Source organism: Acipenser ruthenus, chromosome 9 (genome assembly GCF_902713425.1).
Source record: "Acipenser ruthenus chromosome 9, fAciRut3.2 maternal haplotype, whole genome shotgun sequence".
Lineage (NCBI taxonomy): Eukaryota > Metazoa > Chordata > Actinopteri > Acipenseriformes > Acipenseridae > Acipenser > Acipenser ruthenus.
In genome coordinates, this window is record NC_081197.1 from 7,636,457 (window position 1) to 7,659,926 (window position 23,470).

Consider the following 23,470-nt stretch of genomic DNA (forward strand, 5'->3'; position numbering starts at 1 on the left):
TACAGGGTTCATGCATCATTCATAGACGCCTTTCTCTGCACAACCAATTAATTGTGTTTACATAGTTTGCTTTATTCGTTTTAAAGACCACGCCTCTAGAAAATCGTATTTATTTGAGAGGGCTGAACAGTATATCAAACGTGTATTAATTAATATACCACATATTGTACCACATATACAAACATTGGAAATATGTTGTACTAGTAAGAAATAAGCAGTACAACAGTCTGTACAACAGAAATACAAAGTATAAATGCAAACGGTATGGTTTATATTTCTTAACACCCCTAGATATCAGTTGGTATATACTGGGGATTCCCCTTTTCGTGACGTCATTGAGAAGTTCCCGTCCAATGTTGCAAATTTGTGCGTTTTCAGAGTTTCAGGCTAAATATGGCTGCGACTGACAGCTCAGGAGGGTCGTCAAGTCCTGTCAAAGTCGGATTTAACTTGAACAAAACGTCGGAGAAATGGAAACGGCACATAGTTCTACAGCTCAGACATCGGGACAAGACTCAGAAGTTCATGTTCCAGGATGTCATAAGCTCGTGTATGTTACAGTTTAAAAAAAAAAAAGATGTTTTTTTCATATCGTAAAAACAAAATACGATGTTGATTTGTAGTTGAGATAGTGCATGTTCACATTCTATTGTGGTGTTTTTGTATTAAAAATGTTTTACTCGATGTAGTGCTAATTAATATTACTTATTTGGTATTTATACTATGATAAATCTGCTCGTCGTAGGTAGACCAGCCCAAAAAAAAAAAAAAAAGAACTGATTTGGCCCAGGTTTTGTACTTGTAACGTAGTAGGACAGTACTCTGACCAGGACTAAACAACCTTTTAAAATTGTAGCTATGAACGTTTCTGCTGTACATAGCTTAAACAGCGAACCTTTTCACTCAGTTTTACTTTTTGCGGCTCAGAGATGGACGGTGTGAATGTAACAGATCAGTCCTCGAATCGACTTACACTTCTTGAAATCTTAAACCAAAAACGTAAATATTACGATTCGGAAATAAACATGTAGTTTGGCAACGTTTAAAAAGATTAACGTTAATCTAGTAGTCAGTAGTTCTTCTGGTCTACAAAACTGTTCAGCAAAAAAGCAAACTATGAAACAATTACAGGCACGTCTCCCTGCCAAATTAATACAAACTTTAAGTACAGAACGGTATTAACAAAATGCAAACCGAGTTACATTGTAGACAAATGTAATACTGCTGCTTCAACTATACAGTGGGTCTACGAGTAATAATACAATGGGTTTGTTGATTTGAGTGTCAAATTATTATGATGGGATACTTCCAATTAAAATCACTGGTAAACAGAGGAGATGTACAGATCAACCCACTGCTTTTAACAGTACAAATCACAATGACACTGTATATGTAGACGAGTGCATTAGGTGTGCATTATAAATGAAGGTGTACTAAACATTGCTGCAGAAAGAAACAAAATGCAGTAACCTAAACAAACGTTTTCCTTTTTACTTTCACTATCTTCAACCTGCAAGTCTAGATTAGGTATTCATTGGGGTGTTGAATTTGGCAGAGGCCAGGGTTCCAGCTCTAACACAAACACGTGAATGAGATTAAACTGCAAGAACCGCACTAGCAAATGGCTCTGTGTCAGGGGTTTTCAATCGGCACTGGAAAAAGTTATAGCACATATTCTGCAGGACAATAATCACCCCCAGCATACACACTGTATAGATGTCATGTAATAAGTGCATTGGTGTGTATTTTAATGGTCTAAGCATGTTAATTCCACTGGTGCTTTTATATATAGAGAATGTTTTGATATCTTAAGATAGCAATGCATAAAATACCACCATAGCGTGCCAAGCAGCTTTATTAGATATGAACTCAGAAAGCCTGTTTTCTGACAGACTATTGCAGACAGGCAGACACAGGTCAAAATTTCCCAGGTACTCAAATACAGAAGTTAAGGTAACCCTCTGTTTTTTTTTGTTTTTTGTTTTGCAGATATCAAACTGTTAGACAGATCCAACCAGAAAGCTCAGATTACACAAGGCTTTCAAAAGGAGGCGCTAGGCCGAGCTGACAGGTAATTTTAACTTGCCATTCCCCTGTGTCAGCAGCTCCACTCAATGATTAGATGAACAATTACTGTTCATCATACTGTACGTCTTTTGTATGGTGTAATATTATATGACAAGTGGTATCTCTCAGCTATTCACTTGCATTAAGATTCCTTACAGACTTCCATCCAGGACTTTAATTAAGCTGACTGATCCATGTACACACCATGCACAGTTTTGCCTAAATATACAGATTTGGAATCCTATTAAAAAGTAAATGGCAAAGAGATTCCGCTTGTCCTATAGCACTACCATATACACTGTTTTTAAATATGCCTTTTTAAAAGTGCTCAAACATCACAAATGCTTAACCAAGGTAGAATTCCAGGGCGTCCGTCCAGAAATTGTACAGGTATGCTGATTTGTAGATAACGTAAAAAGAAGATAGGAATGGTAAAAGTGAAAGCTGTTGCAAAGGGAGGGAACTCACTCTGTAGTACAGTGTTTGGTTTGTCAAATAATGTTAAAAAGTAACTCAAACCTTTTGGTTATAGCAGGCAGCACCAAGAACCACATCATGCGACTCCAAAGAGCTAATGCTTGCCAGACATCAGGATATAGTGACAGAGCTTCGGAAGACTGGGGGAGAGGTACTGTAAGCAATGGCTATTTCAGAGGAATCCTAAGAGACAATTAGAGTACATTGTGCAAGATACATGTATGTTTGTGTTGGCAAACTGTCTACATGTTGCAGATGGAGCTAGAGATCAAGGTTAAAATACTCACTGTACATGTTTTATAATAGATACACAAGGCAGTAATGAATTTGAAGTTCAGCAGATATTAAAATAGAGTAATGAAATTCTAGACATAGCTTTGTTTTCTGTTTGATCTGTTTTACTGAATTGTTTCAGTTTCCTTTTTATAAATAAAATAAATAACAAATACATAAAGGCATACCATCAAGCCCACTGTTTATGATGTGATTAAAAATAACTTGTAATGCATCAAAAGCTATTTAAATAGCTCATGAGTTAACAGATTGCGAATAGGGCTGGGGGGGGGGGGGGGGGGGGGGGGGGGTGGTTTCTCATTGCCTGCCATCATTTCTCAATCCTGTCATGAGACTGCTGGTAATTCCTTCCTGGAGTGAGTGACACAATAGCAGGGGGTGGATGCATCATTTTACTGTCATCCAATGTACTTCATCAAATACTTTTAATATAATATTGTATTTTGGGCAGCCTACAAAAGAATCCAACATTCTTGGCTGGAAGTTTGGTGGCGTTGCTGGTATATTTTTTAGAAGAGGTTTCAAGTAAAGAGCTTAGCAACTTTTTTTTTTTTTTTTTAATTGCTACAAATAAAGGCTGTAATAATGCCAACAAAAACGTGGTTTTATTTAACACATGTTAATAGAAATGTAGGGCTGTCAGTATCATAAGAAAGGGACCACCTTGCCCTAAATGTAAAAGGCACATCCATTGTGTAAGGGATATAATGTAAATGTGACAAACAAAATAACGAAAACTAATTACTCGAGATATTGGAAGCATTTGCAAGGGGAAATAAAAGACCAATAAAGAGGACAAATTATTTCTATGTTCTGTAGAACAAAAATCATAATAAATACTTTATATAAATAAATACTCACAAATCATTGTGTCTGTTTTGTAAGTAACTGTATGTAACATGTATTTAGACAGGTAGACAGAAATACGTGCAGTAAATAATGCATCTGCTCTGCTTCCAGTTAGCTTACCAGATTGTGGAACTGAACCAGAAGGCTAAACTCAAAGACTCTGTATTGGAAGAGCAACATACCAGGTGAGCCCCCCCCCCCCCGGCGTGGTCATTGTTTTTTACATTCCTGGAACTATTTCCATGCTCACGTGGAGCAAAAGGGTTCTGAAATCAATTGTGAAATTACTATTTCCACATATAAATTGATGTTCTATTGATTCAAGCATTTTTCAATCCACAACATACTGTACACATTTGCTAACTGGTTTTAAAGATGTGATAAGCAATGCTTTTATGTTTACCTGTGGCCAGGCTTTTATTGTGCTGGTATTCTTTTTGGAAAGAATATGCAAAAAAAATGTCAAATACGACTCTTTAGATAAACTGCTACATTCTGCTGTCTTTGCAGTAGGTCACTGGGTTCACAGCAGCTAGTTTAAACCTCAGCACATGAAGAGATTAAGCATCAGGAAGAAGCAGCAATGTTACTGGAGTATTGTCTTATCTGCATATTTCAAATTGAAGTATAAAATAAAAGCAACAGATCCTCTCCAACAGAAAAAAGAGAGAACAATAATACTATTGCTAGTGCTAGTAAGAGGATAGAAAATAGATTTTAACACCTTAGTACTCCTGTAGCACCCACATTCAGTAGACCTTCACTACGGTGACACTACTGTGGGTTTTTTTTTTCCAGATAATAAGAGCTCACTTTTGAAGTGCCCATAGATCTTGCCTAACCTTGCCAGTGATTTCTGTTGTTTTGTTTGGCCAGTTTGTCTGAGCTGAAGAGGCGGTTGGGAGAGGTGGAGGATGAGTGGAGGAGCCTGCAAAGCCGTATCCAGGTGGTGGAGGGAGGGAACCGGGCTTTGAAACAGACGTACGATACCCTGCTGCAGCAGCACCAGGAGCTGGACGATAAGTATCGGCAGGAAAAAGTACAAGGCTCCGAGCTCCTGGAGGATCTTATTCGAGTGAAGGAGTTGGCGGCTGAGAACATGAACCACAAGAACGAGCGGAGGGTGCGGTGAGTGTACTCAGATCCATATACAATGTCTAACCGCTAAGATAAGGCGGCAAAAATTTTTTTTTTCTGAATAAAATCCAGTTTGATTTAAGGAAAACTGCTCTGTTGTTGTTTTCTTTACAGCCAATGAAAGTTTCATTACCAAACTTAATTTGAAAAGCAAATAACTCATACTTGATGATTATTATATTTTTATTATTATTATTCTTAGCAGACGCCCTTATCCAGGGTGACTTACAATTATTACAAGATATCACATTATTTTTACATACAATTACCCATTTATACAGTTAGGTTTTTACTGGAGCAATCTAGGTAAAGTACCTTGCTCAAGGGTACAGCAGCAGTGTCCCCACCGGGGATTGAACCCACGACCCTCCAGTCAAGAGTCCAGAGCCCTAACCACTACTCCATACTGCTGCCCCATTAGGGTTCGATTAGGGTTCAATTAGGGTTCATTGTGCTCGTCAGAACCTTGTGTCTCAGTTTTATGGAGTTTTTTTGGAATGGTTTGGTTTTGTCATGTGTCTCTCTTGCTTTTCCCCCATTGGATATATTAATGCACACGGTTTTGCCACATGAAAGAGGAAATGTTTTAGCAGTTTCAGAGAAAAATAAAAATAAATAAATAATAAAATGTGTAAAGAAACTATATCTTAATTTACCTTTGACTTCTTAATTTCACTGTGTACATTTTTTTAAAAATAGTTTTTCTCAATATTTCAGGGCAAAAGAGGCTAGTCTAAGAAAGGAACTTGCCACGGCTGCAAAAAAGGCAGTAAATATTGACATGTAAGTATAACTGGCCTGACATTACTTCAGCCTGTTATTTCAGAGAAGAGATATGAGGTTGGCTGCAACTGACACTTCACTAACAGAATGCTGGAACAGTTTGGCTTGGCTTGAAATATGATACCAGTTTTGATACTGTAGGGAAAAAAGAAATTAATGTATTTATTGTACCAGTATACCACTTGATCTTATCTAGCTCAGTCTGTTTGTTTTCTTCCTAACAATTGGCAGAAACAAATGTTTTATTCCTGAAGGTAAGTTTGCTAGCGTTTGGTCTGCCTATAGCTTTACTTCAATGTGTGAATTCAGTTTATTCATCCACAGTCACACAATGTATAGCAGCTACTCTGTTCCCTAATCTATAAAAGGGCAAACAAAGTAATTTGATAGTATAACATCTCCAACACAGTGTAACAGGAACATGAAGACCGTACACAAAAATAATCTGGGAATGAAACAGCGCTATGTAAGAAATGTAGCTGCTAAAAGCAAAAGGTGTCACTTCCAGTCACGTTGCCTCTTCCAGTCAAGAACAAGTGCCATAGAGGCTGGTAATTAGGCTCCAATGAGAAGGTAACCAGTAAAACTGTAACACACACTCAGTCCCCATATACAGGTTCTTTACTTGTGGGAGCCAACTACTGGTTTGTAGGTCTTCATTTGGAGCCTGTTGGGGAATCAGGTGCTGAAAGATGATAATTGGTCCTCATCTTTTAACTGTTCAGTCTGTTCAGGTTGTACAGATCTGTAACCTGTTAGCCTGTCATCTGTAGAATCTTCGTGTTTCCAGCTTCGCTTTCTCTCATGGGGCTGCTAATGCATTAACCTTACATTACTTCACTATGCTACTTCAGAAAAGAGATATGAGGTTAGCTGACAACTGACATTTCACTAACAGAATGCTCAGCCAGTTTGGCTTGGCTTGAAATCTGATACCAGATATATGAAACCGGAAGAAAATCTAAATACTGTGGCATAATTAAGAAAGATAATCAAAATAAATCTAAAACAGTAAAAATAAACCAGGTTCAAGTAAATAATAAAATGCAAAATAGAGAGTTAAACATGAATAGGACAGAGAATTCAAAACAGAAAGATAGGCGACCCAAAAATAGACATGGTACCAAATACACAAAAGATAAGACAGAAGACATAGTATTCAATTTATCAAGTAAAACTTTAACCACATCCCAAAAAGCGGTACTGAGTAAAGGACTTAAGTTTATACCGACTAAAAGATACATCGATAAAGATAAACTGGCCACTGAATTAAAGGAGTGGGAGAGACGCATGAGATTAGCAGAATATTTTTTCAATGAAAATATCTTGGATTCAGAGGGTAATTATGAACATGGGATTAAGGTTAATAGTACAAGCACATGGACTCCTCCGGATGGAAGAGATAAATGGTTAGATATGTATATTGAAGTAGTTAAACAAGAAATAATAGTAGGACTAAAGAAAAGATGTAAACTTAATTTAACCAATATTGAAGAACAAGCTATGACTGAGTTGTTAAATGATGATGATATAATGATAAGACCAGCAGATAAAGGCTCAGGAATAGTGATAATGAACACAGATGACTATATGAAATCTGTAGAATGTGAATTAAATAATACATATACATATGAAGAAGTTAAAAGCAATAAGATCAATAAATCGGTAAAAGAGGTTAAGGAAATTGCGGAGAGACTATACAATAAAGGCATTATATCAAAAGAATTAAAAAAATACATGCAGCCACATAATGCAAAAACAGGCCTAGCAAGAGGAAATCCTAAAATGCCCAAAGAACAGCACCCTATGCGTAAGATAGTCAGTACAATTGATAATCCAACACACATAATAGCTGAAATAGCAGAAAAACAACTTAGGTCGCACGTTGAGAAATTACCAAGCTATGTTAAGGATACAACACAATTTTTAAAAAGACTTGAATCAATAAAACACAACCTTCCAGAGAATACAATTTTATTTTGCATGGATGTAAAATCCTTGTACCCAAGTGTCCCTCGTAAAGAAACTTTAGAAGCTTGTCAAAAAGCACTAGATAATAGACTAGATAAATCAATACCTACAGCAGAGGTACTGAACATGATCAACATAGTTTTAGAAAACAGTTATTTTACATTTGTTGATAAGAATTACAAACAAAACGATGGTACCGCAATAGGACCTAAATTAGGAATGCATTTTGCCAGTACATACATGGGGAAATGGGAAGAACAATTACTTAGAAAATCAAAAAGAGAACCTTTAGAATACATTCGGTTTGTAGATGATATTTTTGGGGTTTGGACACATGGAGAAGAATCTCTTTTCCAGTTTCATAAAATGGCAAATTAAATACACAGTAATATTAAGGTGGACCTTCGATGGACAAGGAAAGAAATAGAATTTTTAGATACCATAGTAAAACTTGAAGAAGGTTCAATTGAGACTGGCCTCTTCTGTAAACCTACTGACATGCACCAGTATTTACACATGTCCTCTGCACATCCGATACACACTAAAAGGGCAATCCCAAAGGGTCTAGGAATAAGAATACGAAGAATATGTTCAAAAGAAAGTGACTATGTAAAACAAAGAAATGTATTAAAAACAAATCTTAAAAAAAGAGGATACAAAGAAAGAATTATAGAGACGGAGTTAAGAAAAGTGGATAAACTAAAAAGAGATGATCTACTAGATTATAAAAATAGAGATAAAAAGGTCAAAAGAGTCCCATTAATAATGACTTACTCTAAACTTTTGCCCAATATTTCTAAGATAGTTTGGAAACACTTGCGGATTCTACATAATTCAGAAAAATTAAAAAAAAGTATTTCTTAAGGCCCCAGTTGTAGCATTCAAAAGAGAAGCTAATTTAGGTGATATTTTAGTTCACAGTAAACATAAAAGAATAATTGACAAAATAGGTTCTACGAACATATGCACTAGTAGATGTAAAGTGTGTAAATACATAGACAAACGTAAAAATATAATTAAACATAAGAACACCACATATCCACTAAAAACTAATACCTACTGTAAAAATAGCAATGTTGTTTATGGAATAGCCTGTGAAAAATGTGATGAAATCAAATATGTTGGAGAGACTGGAACTACTTTATATAAAAGAATTCAGAACCACCTTTCATTAATTAGAAATAAAAAAATGAATGAACCAATAGTACAGCACTTCACCAGTCACATGACATAAATGATGTAAAGTTTGTAGTATTAGAACAGCTCAAATTAGACAATGCGTCATATGGAAGAATAAAAGAAAGTAAATGGATAAATAGACTGAACACGATTATGCCAGCAGGACTCAACAGAAAAGAATGAACTAATTAACTTCAATAAATATATAACATTTAAATAAATAAACAAAATTCATTCAAAAGTTGTGCATGCTGATGCGCTGGGGAGGCCAAATCTAGACTGATCCTCAAAGCCAGCATTGCATGATATAATAAAAATATAAGTTTATATAAAGTAGTGTTAATTAGAATTAATACAGATTCAAAGATAGAAGTAAAAATGATGTCACAATATATAGAACACCATTACATCATGTAAGAATAAATCATGAATTTGAATGTAAACAATAACAAGTAGTTGTCATGCCGTCAAAAACCTATAAATACCTCCAATGTTTGGATTCAAACACAGGCTCCCTTGAGAAAGATATGTACAACATATCGAAACATTGGGCAGCTGGCTCTTTGAGCTAATATATATATATATATATATATATATATATATATATATATATATATATATATATATATATATGTATATATATGAGATCTCTCTCTCTCTCTCTCTCTCTCTCTCTATATATATATATATATATATATATATATATATTTTTTAATGGCATCCCTTGTACTTTAAAATCAAGTAATTTCATGTTGTTTTTTTGACTAGTGGTTTTGAAAAAGCAGAGCCAACTGACTCAGGGGCTCAAAAGGGAGCATTTCTGGGAGAAGAGAGACTTGAAAGGCGACAGACAAGACCCTTTAGGTATAAACCTGCCTGTTTATGTGTATTTTGTGAGCTTAAAATATACTGGAGTGAAAGAGGGAACCCATCTGTCCATCAGTTTCATTTTTAGATGTAAAATGTATGTCCTTACCTGTATAGCAATTCATTTTTTGTATTTACATCCCAGTGGAGGGATGTACTGTATGTTACTAACATACATCTACATTTATTTTCTGTATTCTTTTCCATTTTTTTAATAATAGCATTTGAAGGCCTTTGATCGATGGTTCCTCTTTACTATGCCATGGGACTTTTTCCCGCCCCAGTAGCATCTTTCTTGGTTTCACATCTCAAGTTAGGGATGGGATCACATCCCTTTATATACTGGCACAGTGTGGGTTTAACACACACTTCTAGTTTTTCTATTAACATGAGACATGAGGCATTGACAGCGGTCTGTGAACACCCTCTGCACTGTGAGATGTATCTTTGAATTGGGTTCATGTTTCCCTCATCTGGTTTCAGTTGCAAAAACAGTAAACACATTTTTTAAATACCAATCTGTGTGTTGGAAATATGAACAGAGACCGTATCTAAGAGAATACAGTACGTTTTAATGGAAAATAGATTGATACCGTGGTTTTTGGGTCAATAGTAGCTGTGCTACAGTTTTAGTTTTTGCTTTGTATTATTTTATTTCAGATCTGCCTCGTTTACTTCACCTAAGATTTTTGATTCCATAAAGGAATTATTTGAGTAAGTTCCATTCCATTCTTTATTTACTCATTCATTCCTTCATTTATACTTTCATTCTTGATTTTTTTTAACTTTGCGTGTTATATAAATGTTCTGTAAAAACAGATCTGCTGTGCTAGCCTTATTTTACCCCATTGTAGCTAACAAAAGAATTCTATCAGTATTACTTGTTGTGCACTCTATGAATCGCATATCAGAAATCAACCAATCACAGTAAAGTATTTGCCAAAATTCCAGTACATCTTATGCTGTGTACAGATGTAATCTTGTGCATAGAACACCACAACTAACCAGTTCAATTGTGTTTTATAGTTCCAAAATAAAGAAGAGAGGGCACTCTGTAAGCAGTCTGAATGATGATGTTCTTTTGCCCATGGCGGTCTGTGTTTCAGCGAGGATACCTGCGAAACCACTGCATGTCCTGGTAAAAGTTACAAAGAGAAAATAGAGGGGGAGGGGCGCCATAGATGTGTGTTCCTTGAGCAAAGGACTGTTTCCTCTTTCTTTGTGTACTTTGTAAAGTATTTTTTTTTCTTTCTAAAACTTGCTTTACTGGAAAAAACAAACGGGTTTCTGTTGCAAATCTCCACCCAGTCTAGACCTGTACAACAAACAGCGGTGGTTTGCAATAGCTGCAGACTTTTCTAATTTTCCATTTTTACTGAACATTTAGTAATACTCATTTATTATTTACATATTGCAATTATTGTATGGTACTTTCTTACAGGAAGCACATGAATTAGGGATCAATGCTGTGAAGTTTAGTCCAACGTCTAAGCTGTTGGCTACAGGAGGCACAGACTGCATCATTAAGCTGTGGGACGTGATTGGAGGTAAGCATGGCTTTGGGCTTCTTCCTGTCTTTTAAGCATACACATGTGACTGAGGCACAGTGAGTGAAATCTATTTTCAAAATAAGCGTTGTTACAATGTTTTACCAGCAGATGTCAGCAGAATGTAAGAAATGAAGATAGTGTGTTTAACCAGCATGTTTTCTATTTCACAGGGCCTGTGTAGTGTAAGACTTAATAGAAAGGGCTGACAACTAAATTGAGAGAAATGAATACCTGACCTAGTATATTCAATAAAGAAAAACATGTAAAAATGAGGTTATAGGGATGTTTTTCAATTACCTGAACAGTGTCTAAAATGTTTAAATCTGATCTCATTTCACTGCATTTTTGTTGTATGTCGTAATGTTGACAAATGGGTAAGTAAGTCCTCCCTTTTGGGAAAACGCCAGGAGAATTAGTAAAATTGAAGTGTGACAGTATTTGGATTATTAAAATAGACCCCATAGCAATGTAAATGTGGCCTTATTTTTTGTCACACCTAACTTAATCCTTTCTCTAAATATATTGTAATATATTTGTCACTGGTCAAACATCTTTGTGGCTTATGACTCGTTGTAATAACTTATTTGTCTTGTTGCTTACCTGGCTTCCTGCCTGTTTGACTGTCTGTCTGGGACCATACATCCTTGACAGGTCTCTCTGGATTTGTCCACTATACTGTACATTGAAACTTCTTTACTGCTACATGTTACATTTCCTGTTCACAGGAAAGCTGCACAGCGCAGGAACGCTGGAGGGCAGTAATGAAGGGATAACAAGCATAGAGTTTGACCCGACTGTAAGTAAACTCCTAAATTGCCCATTATTAAAGCTGCACACCATGGTAAATGAATAGCAAAGTGTTTCAAGCATTTTTATTTTTTTTTACATTTGCTTATGGTAACAGTTTATGTAATGAGACACTTAATTTATTAAGTTCAGTGCAATGTAAATACAATAGTAACACTTAAAAATAACGGGTGCAAATCTGTATGAATTTCATAATATTGAATAGGAGTAACATCTGAATAACAAATGTTTTGTTGCTATTCAGTAATGATGTTTCTAGTCTTTCAGGATAATACAAAAATTCACATGAATAATAGCAAACTAAATTAGTGAAATATAATTCAATTGGTAATCCCATTAATAGAAAGCTGCCTGTCGCATTATTGTATGAATTACTGCTCTTTTCGAATTTAATTATTTTATCTATTCAAAACATTTTTAGGGGACCAAAGTTTTAGCTGCCTCATATGACAAGTCAGCTCTGTTTTGGAAACTGGATGACTCTGCACCTAAAGTAAGGAAAGTTACTGGATGTTGTTTTTTACTTAATTTTTTCACATATATTCTGAGTCAAAACACAACCTGACATCTCTGGGCTCATGCACTGATAATAAGGGTATGAAGCTAACAATCAATAGACATACTTAGGCAATATTGATTGAGGAGCAGATAATTTCCCTGAGATTAATGACCGGCTGAGCAAGTTGGTGGCCCAAAGCAGAAGCCTGGTTATTAATAAAAATGTTTTACCTAGTTAGTTACCAATTTTGCTAGGCTTATGATTGTCGACAGTGCAATTACACTGCAGGTGCCCTGCTTTTTTTTAAGACCTCATCTGAATGTTTAGGCTAGTGTGGACAGCCTGTGTGAAATGAGTTTTGGATAGTTTTGATAAAACTAATTTAACATAATCCCTCAGAGGTTTGTGTTTTTAAGGGTATGAAATGGAATGGCCAGTATAGGTAAGAACCGGTTTAAGGATTAGTTCAGAATCAGCCTGTTTTATCATTTGTATGAACAGAAACATAGATATAATGAGACAAATGTTTTTGTCCCCGATGTATTTATTATTATTTTTTTTAAATTGCAGTTCACATTGACCGGTCATTCTCGCAAAGTGACATCAGCCAAATTTAAATCAAGTTTTCGTCAGGCTGTGACTGGCAGTGCGGATCGAACCGTGAAGATTTGGGATCTACAAAGGGCTGCCTGTGAGTAACATTTTCACTTTCTTTTTTTTTTAAAAATAGACAAATTCACCTTAAAATCATGTTATTTTTTAATATTATTGTTACACTTTTTTTTTTTTATTTATCTGGGTTTTAAAAACTGTTTCTGGGGAATTATAAATTAGGGTGACTGATTTTATTTGTTTCTTGCAGCATAATATTTTTTTTTTTGCAGTTCAGATATAGAATGAATGCAGTTCAAGCTGACTAATCCATTATGTGTCCGTTCACGTAGGCGTGAAGACCATCAATGTTTTCTCCTTCTGCAGTGATGTCGTCTGCTCAGAGTACTTTATTGTGAGTGGGCACTTTGACAAGAAGATACGGTTCTGGGACAGCAGGTGAGAAGAATGTATTATCCGTATACGCAGGAGCTTCTAAACACATGCATGTGGAAGTTTTATTGTATTTTGTTATTTTACACCATGTGGAGTGACATCACAATTTTATGAAAAGCACAGTCCACTTTAGCTTGCAGACGTACAGGTAGTGGACAAAAAAATGGAAACACCTAGGTAAATGAGGGACACCAACTATATTATTATTATTATTATTATTATTATTATTAGTTTATTTAGCAGACGCCTTTATCCAAGGCGACTTACAGAGACTAGGGTGTGTGAACTATGCATCAGCTGCAGAGTCACTTACAGCAACGTCTCACCCGAAAGACGTAGCACAAGGAGGTTAAGTGACTTGCTCACAGTCACACAGTGAGTCAGTGGCTGAGGGGATTTAAAACCAAACCAGAACCTTTACTTAATGCAAATTCTAATGCGAACCAAATACTTGCCTAACTAGAGGGGCTTATAATAAAATAATTATGTTTTTAAAGGCTTTTAATGTCAGTATCTCAAAGCATTGAACAGCCATTAAAAACGGAATAAAAGAGCTCCATTATTTGGAGCATAGGTTATTCAAATACGGTACAGAAGCCAAGCTTTTGAAACTTGGGGGGGGGGGGGGGGGGGGGGGGTAACAGACAGCAAAAAAAGAAAGAGAGGATCCCTTCAACTTAATTGTTTTCAGAATGGTTATCACAAAAGCCCTGATCTACAGCAGAGAGGAATTGCTCACAATGTCGCCCATCATTAACACATTCTTTTTTTCTTTTTTAAAAGTGACCACATGTAAAACACAGACCCTTTTTGTGCATTAATATTATAGTAATTAAACATTTCATTGACTGTCCTTTGAAACTCCCTGTTTTTTATCTGTGAACTCAAGCATATCTCGGTTGCGCTAAGGTACTTGAATGGATCCATGTGTTCTGTCGTTTCCTAGCAACAATCAGCCCACATAATTAACTGTCCACTTCTCCCATAATGGCTTTTCTTGTAATTTTGACAAAATGGGTTAGACAGCAAAATTATTTCCTAGCTTGTCACAGAAATGTGTGTGATGGCTGATGTTTTTTGTTTCTAAATGTTTTAACCTCATAAATGCAATTTGTGAGCATGCCTGTAATATCCTTAGTTTCTTTGAGATGAGGGCATCATGTACCAATGTGTATTGGTTTATGTTGTTTTTTCTTTTCAACTGTATTTTTTAGTTTAGACTGAAGTGCAACCCATAGAGTCTGTAGTTTAGTTGTAGTGTTTCCATGTCATTCAGTTTTCTTACTTTCTTTAAATGCACAGTATCTTAGGGATTATCCGTTGTAAAAGTTCACCAAAATAAAAGTATAGCACTAAAACATAGTGAAAGCACAGGTACGCATTGTAAATCCCAGAGAAGTATGGTAAAGCATATTAAAAACATGCCAAACTCTGGTAAATGCACAGTTTAACCATGGGAAGAGCATGTGAAAACTGTAACGTACCATGCCTAGAACACCTACATTTTTCTAATATTTAATTTCTTACGTGTTCAATATCCTTTGGTTTGTTTTCAAGCCCTTGAATCTTGTATTCCTTGTTTTCAGGATAAGCGTGTTTCCGAATCTGTATCCGTTAGGAGTAACAGTACATATTGATCTGGTTCCCAGGTTCGAGACAATGACAGAGACAGAATTATGGATTGTCAGTGTCTTTCTTTTGAATTGTTAATTCTGGTGCAAATGAATATCTTATGATTGAATGACTAAAGTTCTGGATAATAAATAAATTCCCCTTGTATTCTACGATACTTAAGAGCTGCAAGCTGCACGCAAGAAGTCCCTCTCCAGGGAAAGGTGACATCGCTGGAAATCAGTCCTGACCACACACAGCTGCTGAGCTGCTCCCGGGACGAGTGTCTTCAGGTGATTGACCTCAGAATGAACAACATCAGGAAATCTTTCAGGTAGGTCTGTCACCGTAACAACCATTCTGGATTTCTGCTTGGGAAAGAAACATCACATTGCACTTTCTAAATGTTTTCGTTGAGTGGAATTTTTGAATCAAGCTCTTACGGTGTTGAATTTTGAGCATGTGAGGATGTGCTTATTTCATATGCTGGTAATTGATGTAAAATGGCGCTGCATAATCTCCTATGTCTTTATTCTTGTGGAGACCCAATCCCAGCTATTCTGAAATGTAGTAACAATATGACAATGTAGTTCAAATGTGTGTGGCATATTGGGAACCGTAGCCTTTTCAACTGTACTGACACTTGATTGACTGGGTTATAAAAAGATCTGAAAGGAACTGCCTTTCAAATCTAGGGTGTAGATTATGGTTATTGACTTTTTCATAGTACTGACATCTGTAAATGTGTTATTTGTGCCATTGGGTTTTGTGTGGTTCATGTGTCCATCAAGTTCAATTTCTCGCTAGGTCTGAGGGGTTCAAGTGTGGCTCTGACTGGACAAAGGCAATATTTAGGTAAGTAAAGAAATCATTAAATCATTTTTCAAAGTCAACAACAATAACATGATAAGAAATTCTATAGAGATTTTGAGAGAGTAGACTTTTTTTCCCATCTGTCATACCTCCATTTATTCTACATAGTGTTTGACCATGACATTTTATATTTATCTGGGAGAGAATGAAGGTGAGATATCCATGCTGAGCTTCAATAAATTCAAATGACCTTTGAAAAAATACCCTATATTGTTGCCATGGAGACCAGCACGCTAAGGAGACCTTGGCAATTCTCTGAGGCCTGCAAAGCCTTAACTATAGTAACAAGAAATAATTAAAAAGAGGTTTTAGCAACCATGTGTTTTGGAACATCTTTCCTTAGTCAAACGTGAAGTATAACATATTCTATTCTTTCTGATTAACATGCATTATCAGCAGTGTTCATCTCTTATCCTCAAGGGCCATTTCCAGTGAACATAAAAGGCCGTGTTCTCAGGTTCTGAGACTTTGTGTTCAGGACTATTCATTCCATCAAGGCTATGTTCCAAAACTAGATGTTAAGGACATCAGGTGTTTGTGTGTCAAACCAAAAAATAATGTTATCATGCTAGTCTATTACTATTAAATGGGTTGTATCTAACAAAACAATTCATAAACCTGCTGTAAACTTCCATTCACTACATAGGTCTCAAATGTGCAGTTTTGACAGCAAGCATGTTTAATTTTCATTTTTACACATGATTTGTTTAGTCGATCTAAATATTAAAAATAGGAACATACCTGTAATTCTTTTGAACAACAAAAAAAAACACACTGAAGAGATACACACATATTTTTTATTTTGTTAGTCTTACAATTTCTTTTTAATGTCACTTTGAGGGTGAACTTGTCTCCACCTCTTCCTGTCCTTCTTTCCTGTCATTAAACCAACTAGCTTCTTCCCCTATTGACTGGCATGCATTGCAACCAGCAACAAACTTTGACCCCTCAAATGTATAGTAAGAAGTGAAACTATACTAGCCTTATTCACAGGCTTCCTGAGAATAAGGCAAACATAGTGAGAATTTTCTCAGTAGTACCATATTTTTCTTTCAAGACTGCACACTTAAACCTACACTATATAGAGAATGGAAATGCACAACAGATCAGTTTTTTTAATAGTTGACCCAATGCCAATTTTTAGTTGTCAAAGCATATCATTGTAGTGTGGCAAAGGCTTGTGAGAGAACACCTTTCACCTTCTTGTACCCGTACTTAAAAATGAACACCACATTTAAAGCATACAACTCTCTTTTAATCTGACTCCTTCCAGTCCTGATGGGAGCTATGTGACTGCAGGGTCTTCAAATGGGGCTGTCTATGTCTGGAATGTGAACTCGGGACTTCTGGAGACCTGCCTACCTGAACAACACAGGTAATATACCTGACATCAGCAGTCAAATTACTGTAGGATCATTCCACACTAAATGGATTTCATTTTGAGATCTTCCCCACCTCGCCTTCTCATATTATTTTCATATAGAAGGACCAAGAAGTGTTTTAGGAAGAAACCCAAGATAGTAGCTCTCATCTCAACCATTTGTAGTTGGTGAGAAGGGGGCGGGGGGGGCATGAAAGATGTGTGCCATTTTTAAGGATAAAGTGTGACATATTTAAGTATACATTTTTATAATATAAGTATTTTTTTTCCCAGATTTCTATATCTGTTATCTATTTTGAGTTCTGGGACATACACACATTTTGGGGGCTCATAACTCAGTAATCAATGACCTTGTGACACTACAGAGAAGGTGATAAGGAGTGGTTCAGGATTTCACACAAGTACAAAATGGCATTTGTAGTGTTGTCACTTTTTTCTGCATTTGCCTCCATTGCATTAACATCCATGTTCACCAATACACATCACTAAACTAGAAAAGCAGTTCTGTGTGTGCAGCGAGTATCAAGAAGAGATCTTGAATATTTTGAAAGATCTGACCTCGCTAACATGGCCCCTTTTCAGTGCTCGTTTTCATCTGTCAAGAGCACCTCCCCATTGGGGCTCATAACATAAAAAGTAATGACAGTTGAGAGTTCATATTTTAGGATCCTTCCAGGTACATCCATGTGCGATATCAAAATACTCTGAGACAGTGAGGTGGGGACCATTGGTCCATTTGATGGGGAATGTGTTTATATTTTTTATGTTAAACATAAACAATATAAACACATGTAAAATGTTTACATATTGCATTTCATATTTAGCCAATAGTTACAGTAAATGCCCCAATAAATGTCCAGCAGAACTGAAACTTTTTTTTTTTTTTTCTAAAGCCAACCTTGATAAACTTGTAAGTTTCACAACTAACAATAAAATACAGATCACATGCACAGCATCACCTTATGGTGTTAATATGCACCCACACAATTTTTTCAACTGGAGCTTTTGTCTGCCCGAACGTGACGGACATAAGAAATGTAAGGAATAAAGTTTTCAGAAGTCATTTCAGAGGAAAGATGCAGCTGTCTCTGTAAAAAAAAATGTAAGCAGTAAATGCTTAGGATGAGCAAGCATAGTAAGTTAGTCTTTTCCTTCACAGTTAATCCACTTGAACTCTGATTTGGTACGCTGCAATCAGGCTCTTGTTTAGTCTGATTTAGCAGATGATTTACCTGTGATGACTAACTTCTGGTACGCTGCAATCGGGATTAGAAGATGTACTGACTTTAGTCCAATCAAGTGGACTAAACCTGCCAAATCCACTAGTTAGACACATCAAGTGGACTAAATTGGGTATGCTGCAATTGACCCCAGATGTTTTAGATCGCGGATGAGGTGTTTAGAGGTGACTCTTTGTACACAGGCAAATATAGCTCCTTACAGTAATATTTACTCTACAAAAGAGCCATTATAAAATAAAGGGATCAGTTGTTTAAATATGTGATGCTGTATTTACACTTTGATATACACAGAGTTGTCAAATCATTCCTGTTGAAATGTATTAAAGGGCATATCGTCACAAAAATTTAAAGACTGTTTATAGACTGTTTTTTTAAGATTTATAAAAGGCCTCTAAGGTTATATTGTTCTTTGTAAAATTAGAAAATAAAACCTGTTTAATGGCATATTAATCTGATTTTGCATCAAAATGGCCTTTAATAACAGTCCCTAACAAAACATTCCTTAAAACGACCCTTATATGTTGTGAATGGAACCCATCTCAGTATATCAGAGTAGTGAATAGATAAATTGCAGTAACACATTTCAAATTTTTAAAAACATTATTATTATTATTATTATTATTATTATTATTATTATTATTATTATTATTATTATTATTATTATTATTATTATTTTAAATAAGTTATAATATGTATATATTTTTTTGGAAGACAATAAAAGTATATAGTTTTTAAGCTTGTGTTGGTGTAAATATAACAAGTCGTAATAATGATTATTCCATGAATGCAGCGAAGCTAAATTATGAACCTGGTACCAGTGGTATAATTTAATAATATACCTCAGAGAGAATTAAATGAACAAGGTTATTTTCTTATTGATTTTGCAGCTCTTCTGTTAATGCGGTTTCCTGGTCCTTGTCTGGGGAGTATGTTGTAAGTGTGGACAGAAGTAGAAGAGCTGTCCTCTGGAGTGACATATGAGCTTGACTCAAGGGACAGAGGAATTAAGACAGATGTTACAGAGCGCAAGAACCACTGGCCCATTCCGAAGCCAGTAACAACTCTATCAACCGACAACACGAGCCAAAAGAATGATTTCCAAAAATCCACTTCCAAAGACGGTGTTGAGTTCTCTATGATGTGTCCAACTTTGGACAATCATCTTGAAGCTGATTCCTGGCAGGATGTTGGCTTTTTTTTGGGGTGGGGGTACTTGAACAAAGCAACTGCATAATGGAAAATGTGCTAAACTCTTGGCCATATAAAGTGGAGGATGGTCATGCAAACAACTGTTTGTTGGGTGCAGCCAACCTTATTATCCCATTGAGAAAATGACAGCAGTAATGCTATGAAGAAAATCCCACTCTTAAGAATTCTTTATCAAGGAACTCAGTGAGGATTTTAGAGGGCACTACAAAGCCATTTTTCATATTAAGTAAATGGTTACTGTATATATAACAATAACATATGCATTTTTATATAGCGACTTTCATAGTGGACCACCATCACAAAGCACTTTACAGAGGTAGGCTGTGAACTGTGCATTATAGGACACTGATTTAACATCTCATCTGCAGGATGGAGCACAAGGAGGTTAAGTGACTTGCTCAGGGTCACACAGTGAGTCAGTCATTGGGATTTGAACCAGTGACCATCGGTGGCAGAGGTAGGATTTGAACCGGTGACCTGTTTATAAGCCCAGGACTTTAACCACTGGACCACACTGCCTCCTTATGCCCATTCTATATGCACATTCTGTCGATATTGTGTATTATTTCTATTGACTGACCAGTTTCAAGCTCACCCAAAGTGCCTGAAGCATGGCCCAAAAGCAGGGCATTCTACAGAAAGAGAAAGTACTTTAGTCATTAACTATGTTCAATATACTCTGTTTTGTAGTGCAAGCCTACAGTTGTCTTAAAGTGGAATACGCAATCTTTTAATTCATGGTCAAAGTAGGATTTGAATCAAGACAACTTTTAGGCACGACTGCTGCCCAGTCATAAAATGAAGGTGAGTGTTAGATGAGGTTTTTTATATGTTGATAGTATTATTATAGTCATGGATGGCTTTATGCTAATGAATGCCATAACCCAAGGCACTTATAAAAATGGCTGCTTTATAATTAAACATAACCTGCTCATTGATTTTTATTTTGGCATTCATAGATGTGTTATGGTGGTGGTCATCAAATCAATAAAATTACAAGAGGCATACTCATTTATCATACTCATTTGTATCAGCAAAACTATACAAACCTCACGGTAGAAGCACCTTTCGAATTTCATCTTGTGAGTGAAAATGAAAAAGGAGGAAAACTTTGAACAATGTCTTTATTTTGAATGTTTTGTTTCTTTTCCATTTTACTGTGCTGGGTGTAGTGAGAGCAATAATGGCAGCAGCTTGTTATGTTACTCACTTGTGTGTGCTTTAAGAAACATAGAATATATCAAATACCATATAGGTCAGAAAACATTATTATCACACAGTAATACAGGATGTCTCTCATTGGTTTTGGCCTGGTAATGCACTCATGGCTGTGCCACTCTTGCATTACTGCCCCAAAACCAACTTGAGACATATTATTCTGTGATAATATATTTTGATCCATACATTGTTCTATTTATAAATGTCATTGTCAAAGGTACCTAATGGTGTACGGTTTTGTATTTGGTATGCCCCACTTTTGTTTGGGATGAATATGTATTTTTTTAATAATGTTTTCATTGTATGAAAATTGTCCGAAAGGGAGTTGTTCAAAAAACAAAATAAGATAAAACACTGTGGCCAATTGATATGGTAACTACTAGGCAGTGGCTAGAAGCTGATTTACATAGTACTTAATGATTTAATATTTTGTTTCACAATTTGCACTTCAAAAAGGAAATCACAGAGAAACACCACTTGTTTACTCATGAGATCAGATGTAGCCAATTTGCATGCCACTGACAAGTGATATATCAGAGGCTTTATCTTGGGAATTGCTTCGGCATTTATTACAATACATTGTTCCATGGTTTGGATTTAACTCTGTAAACAGGTTTTGGGTAAAAACACAAAACAAATAATGGAAAATATGAAATGTATACATATTGAGAGAGTTCGGTGGTACTATACTGTGCCACAGGTGACGATTTAGTTTTGTCACAAAAAAGTTTTAATGAAAGTTTGGCACTTCAACTTAGGAGACCAGTTTGCTCATATTTATGTAAAAAAATCAAGTTTTAATGTCTGTGGTTGTGCTTTAAAAATTCAGAGACATTATTGTTTCCTTATTGTTTCTTAGCATTCCACAGCCAGAAGCGATGATATAATCAGGTATCTTCATGACTTTAGAAGTAGCTACGATATAAGTCAGCTGGAAGAGACAATATAATGTCAGTGCCATATTTTCAGTGCCATAGTTTGCAGTTACTCTGAAGTGAAGCAACCACAGTAATTGGGTTTGAGATCTAATTTGTACTGATTCACTCATACCTAGTTAAACAACGGTTTGCCCAATGTGGCAGAGAGAATTATTCATGACCGAAGGTATTGCTGGATTTAGTTTACCACATTCTGTGAACTGTATTCTGTGTGTTCTATGAAAATCCTGCACAATGTTTGGGTAATGTTTTCCTCGAGAGTGTATGCGTTGTGTAATATTATTGTCTGTATCTTATGCATGTATCATAGTTTTAATATGACAGGTAAGGGAATGTATCCTTGATCATCCACTCCCTCTGGAAGGACAGCTGGAAAAAGGTTGTTAGGTTGTTAGCTCAGCACAGCTCACTGTTGAGGAAAGTGCATTCACACTACGAGATTCGGAAGAGAAAATGGAAGTCTGACTTTCTTGTGGGAATGTTAATAAATGTGCATAAGGGGTGCAATACAAATAGCTTAAAGGACTTAAACTCCTGTTGCTAGTTTTCTGTAGCATTCTATGCAAAGTCTGTAATTCAAGAAATCCTAAGTAATCCTATATATTAATTAAACTATGTGATACATACAAGAATATATAGGGTTACATAGGCACTTATATAGGTAATTTCAGACTCTACCTACAACAAGGGAATACATATGCTCAGCCTTCATTACAGTATTAACTGAATATTTTTCGACAGCACTACTTTTACTTGCAATATACTTCTTTCAAAGGGAATGGCAATACAGAATTTACCATGTCGATGTTCTTGAGAGTTTCTGTAGGTTTATTAAAAACAGGTCAACTTGGCTGTTCAGGAAAAGGGATCCACTCTGTTTAAAGACTTGTACTGTAGGTACACGTCTGCTTTGTAGCCATTCGGATGGGAAAATATATCTGGGGGATACAAACAGTCTGTTGATGTGTTACTTTGATTGCAAATAAACAGTAATTGCAACATGCTTTATGTTTTGTTTTTTTTTTCGTGGTGTGTGGTTTGTAACATCTTCATCTATAACCATATACCTTAGACAGAGCTCAAAGGATACTGACCACCAAAAGAGAAATATTATCATCATTATTATTAGCTCATTGTGCATATACGTTGGGCTGATAGTTTTACATTGTAGTTGGCACTTGCTACCATTTACAAATACATTTTTTCTCAATTTTCATAAACTGTAAGCAGTGATCTAGCCTTGGAATCTTTTTTTCCCCCAATACTTCCAAAGTAAGGAATAATGGAAGATGTTAAAACTGCACATATTTACACATGTTCATGTTTAAATCGGCTACCCCCAAATGCGTGACAAATATCAGCACTTCTACGTTGAAAATTACAGTACAATACCTCAGGTGCGATACAGTAGCTCGGTCTGCTTTGAAGGTGGCCTATCGGTCCTCAGTTGTCTAGAGGGGCTTTGGGTTTTT

At 35.9% G+C, this 23,470-nt stretch overlaps 1 protein-coding gene across 1 annotated transcript; it reads left to right on the forward strand.

Annotated features, from left to right (window-relative positions):
* Window positions 1-363: 363 nt before the first annotated feature.
* Window positions 364-23,001, forward strand: LOC117972929 (protein Atg16l2-like). The gene is made up of 19 exons (XM_059030565.1): window positions 364-550; window positions 1,990-2,071; window positions 2,352-2,457; window positions 2,600-2,695; window positions 3,799-3,872; window positions 4,564-4,815; window positions 5,542-5,607; window positions 9,526-9,621; window positions 10,285-10,338; window positions 10,651-10,762; window positions 11,066-11,171; window positions 11,900-11,970; window positions 12,403-12,474; window positions 13,051-13,171; window positions 13,425-13,530; window positions 15,323-15,472; window positions 15,946-15,993; window positions 17,285-17,386; window positions 19,521-23,001. Exons 1-19 carry the CDS (start codon window positions 394-396, stop codon window positions 19,612-19,614), a joined length of 1,965 nt encoding a protein of 654 aa, XP_058886548.1. The 5' UTR covers window positions 364-393; the 3' UTR covers window positions 19,615-23,001.
* Window positions 23,002-23,470: the final 469 nt, after the last annotated feature.

Bases quoted from the DNA above. Each gene is read 5' to 3' on its own strand.
- LOC117972929 (XM_059030565.1), top strand. From the start codon at position 394: ATGGCTGCGACTGACAGCTCAGGAGGGTCGTCAAGTCCTGTCAAAGTC. The intron at 551-1,989 runs GTATGTTACAGT...TTTGTTTTGCAG, and splicing joins CCAGGATGTCATAAGCTCGT to ATATCAAACTGTTAGACAGA. The intron at 3,873-4,563 runs GTGAGCCCCCCC...TTGTTTGGCCAG, and splicing joins TTGGAAGAGCAACATACCAG to TTTGTCTGAGCTGAAGAGGC.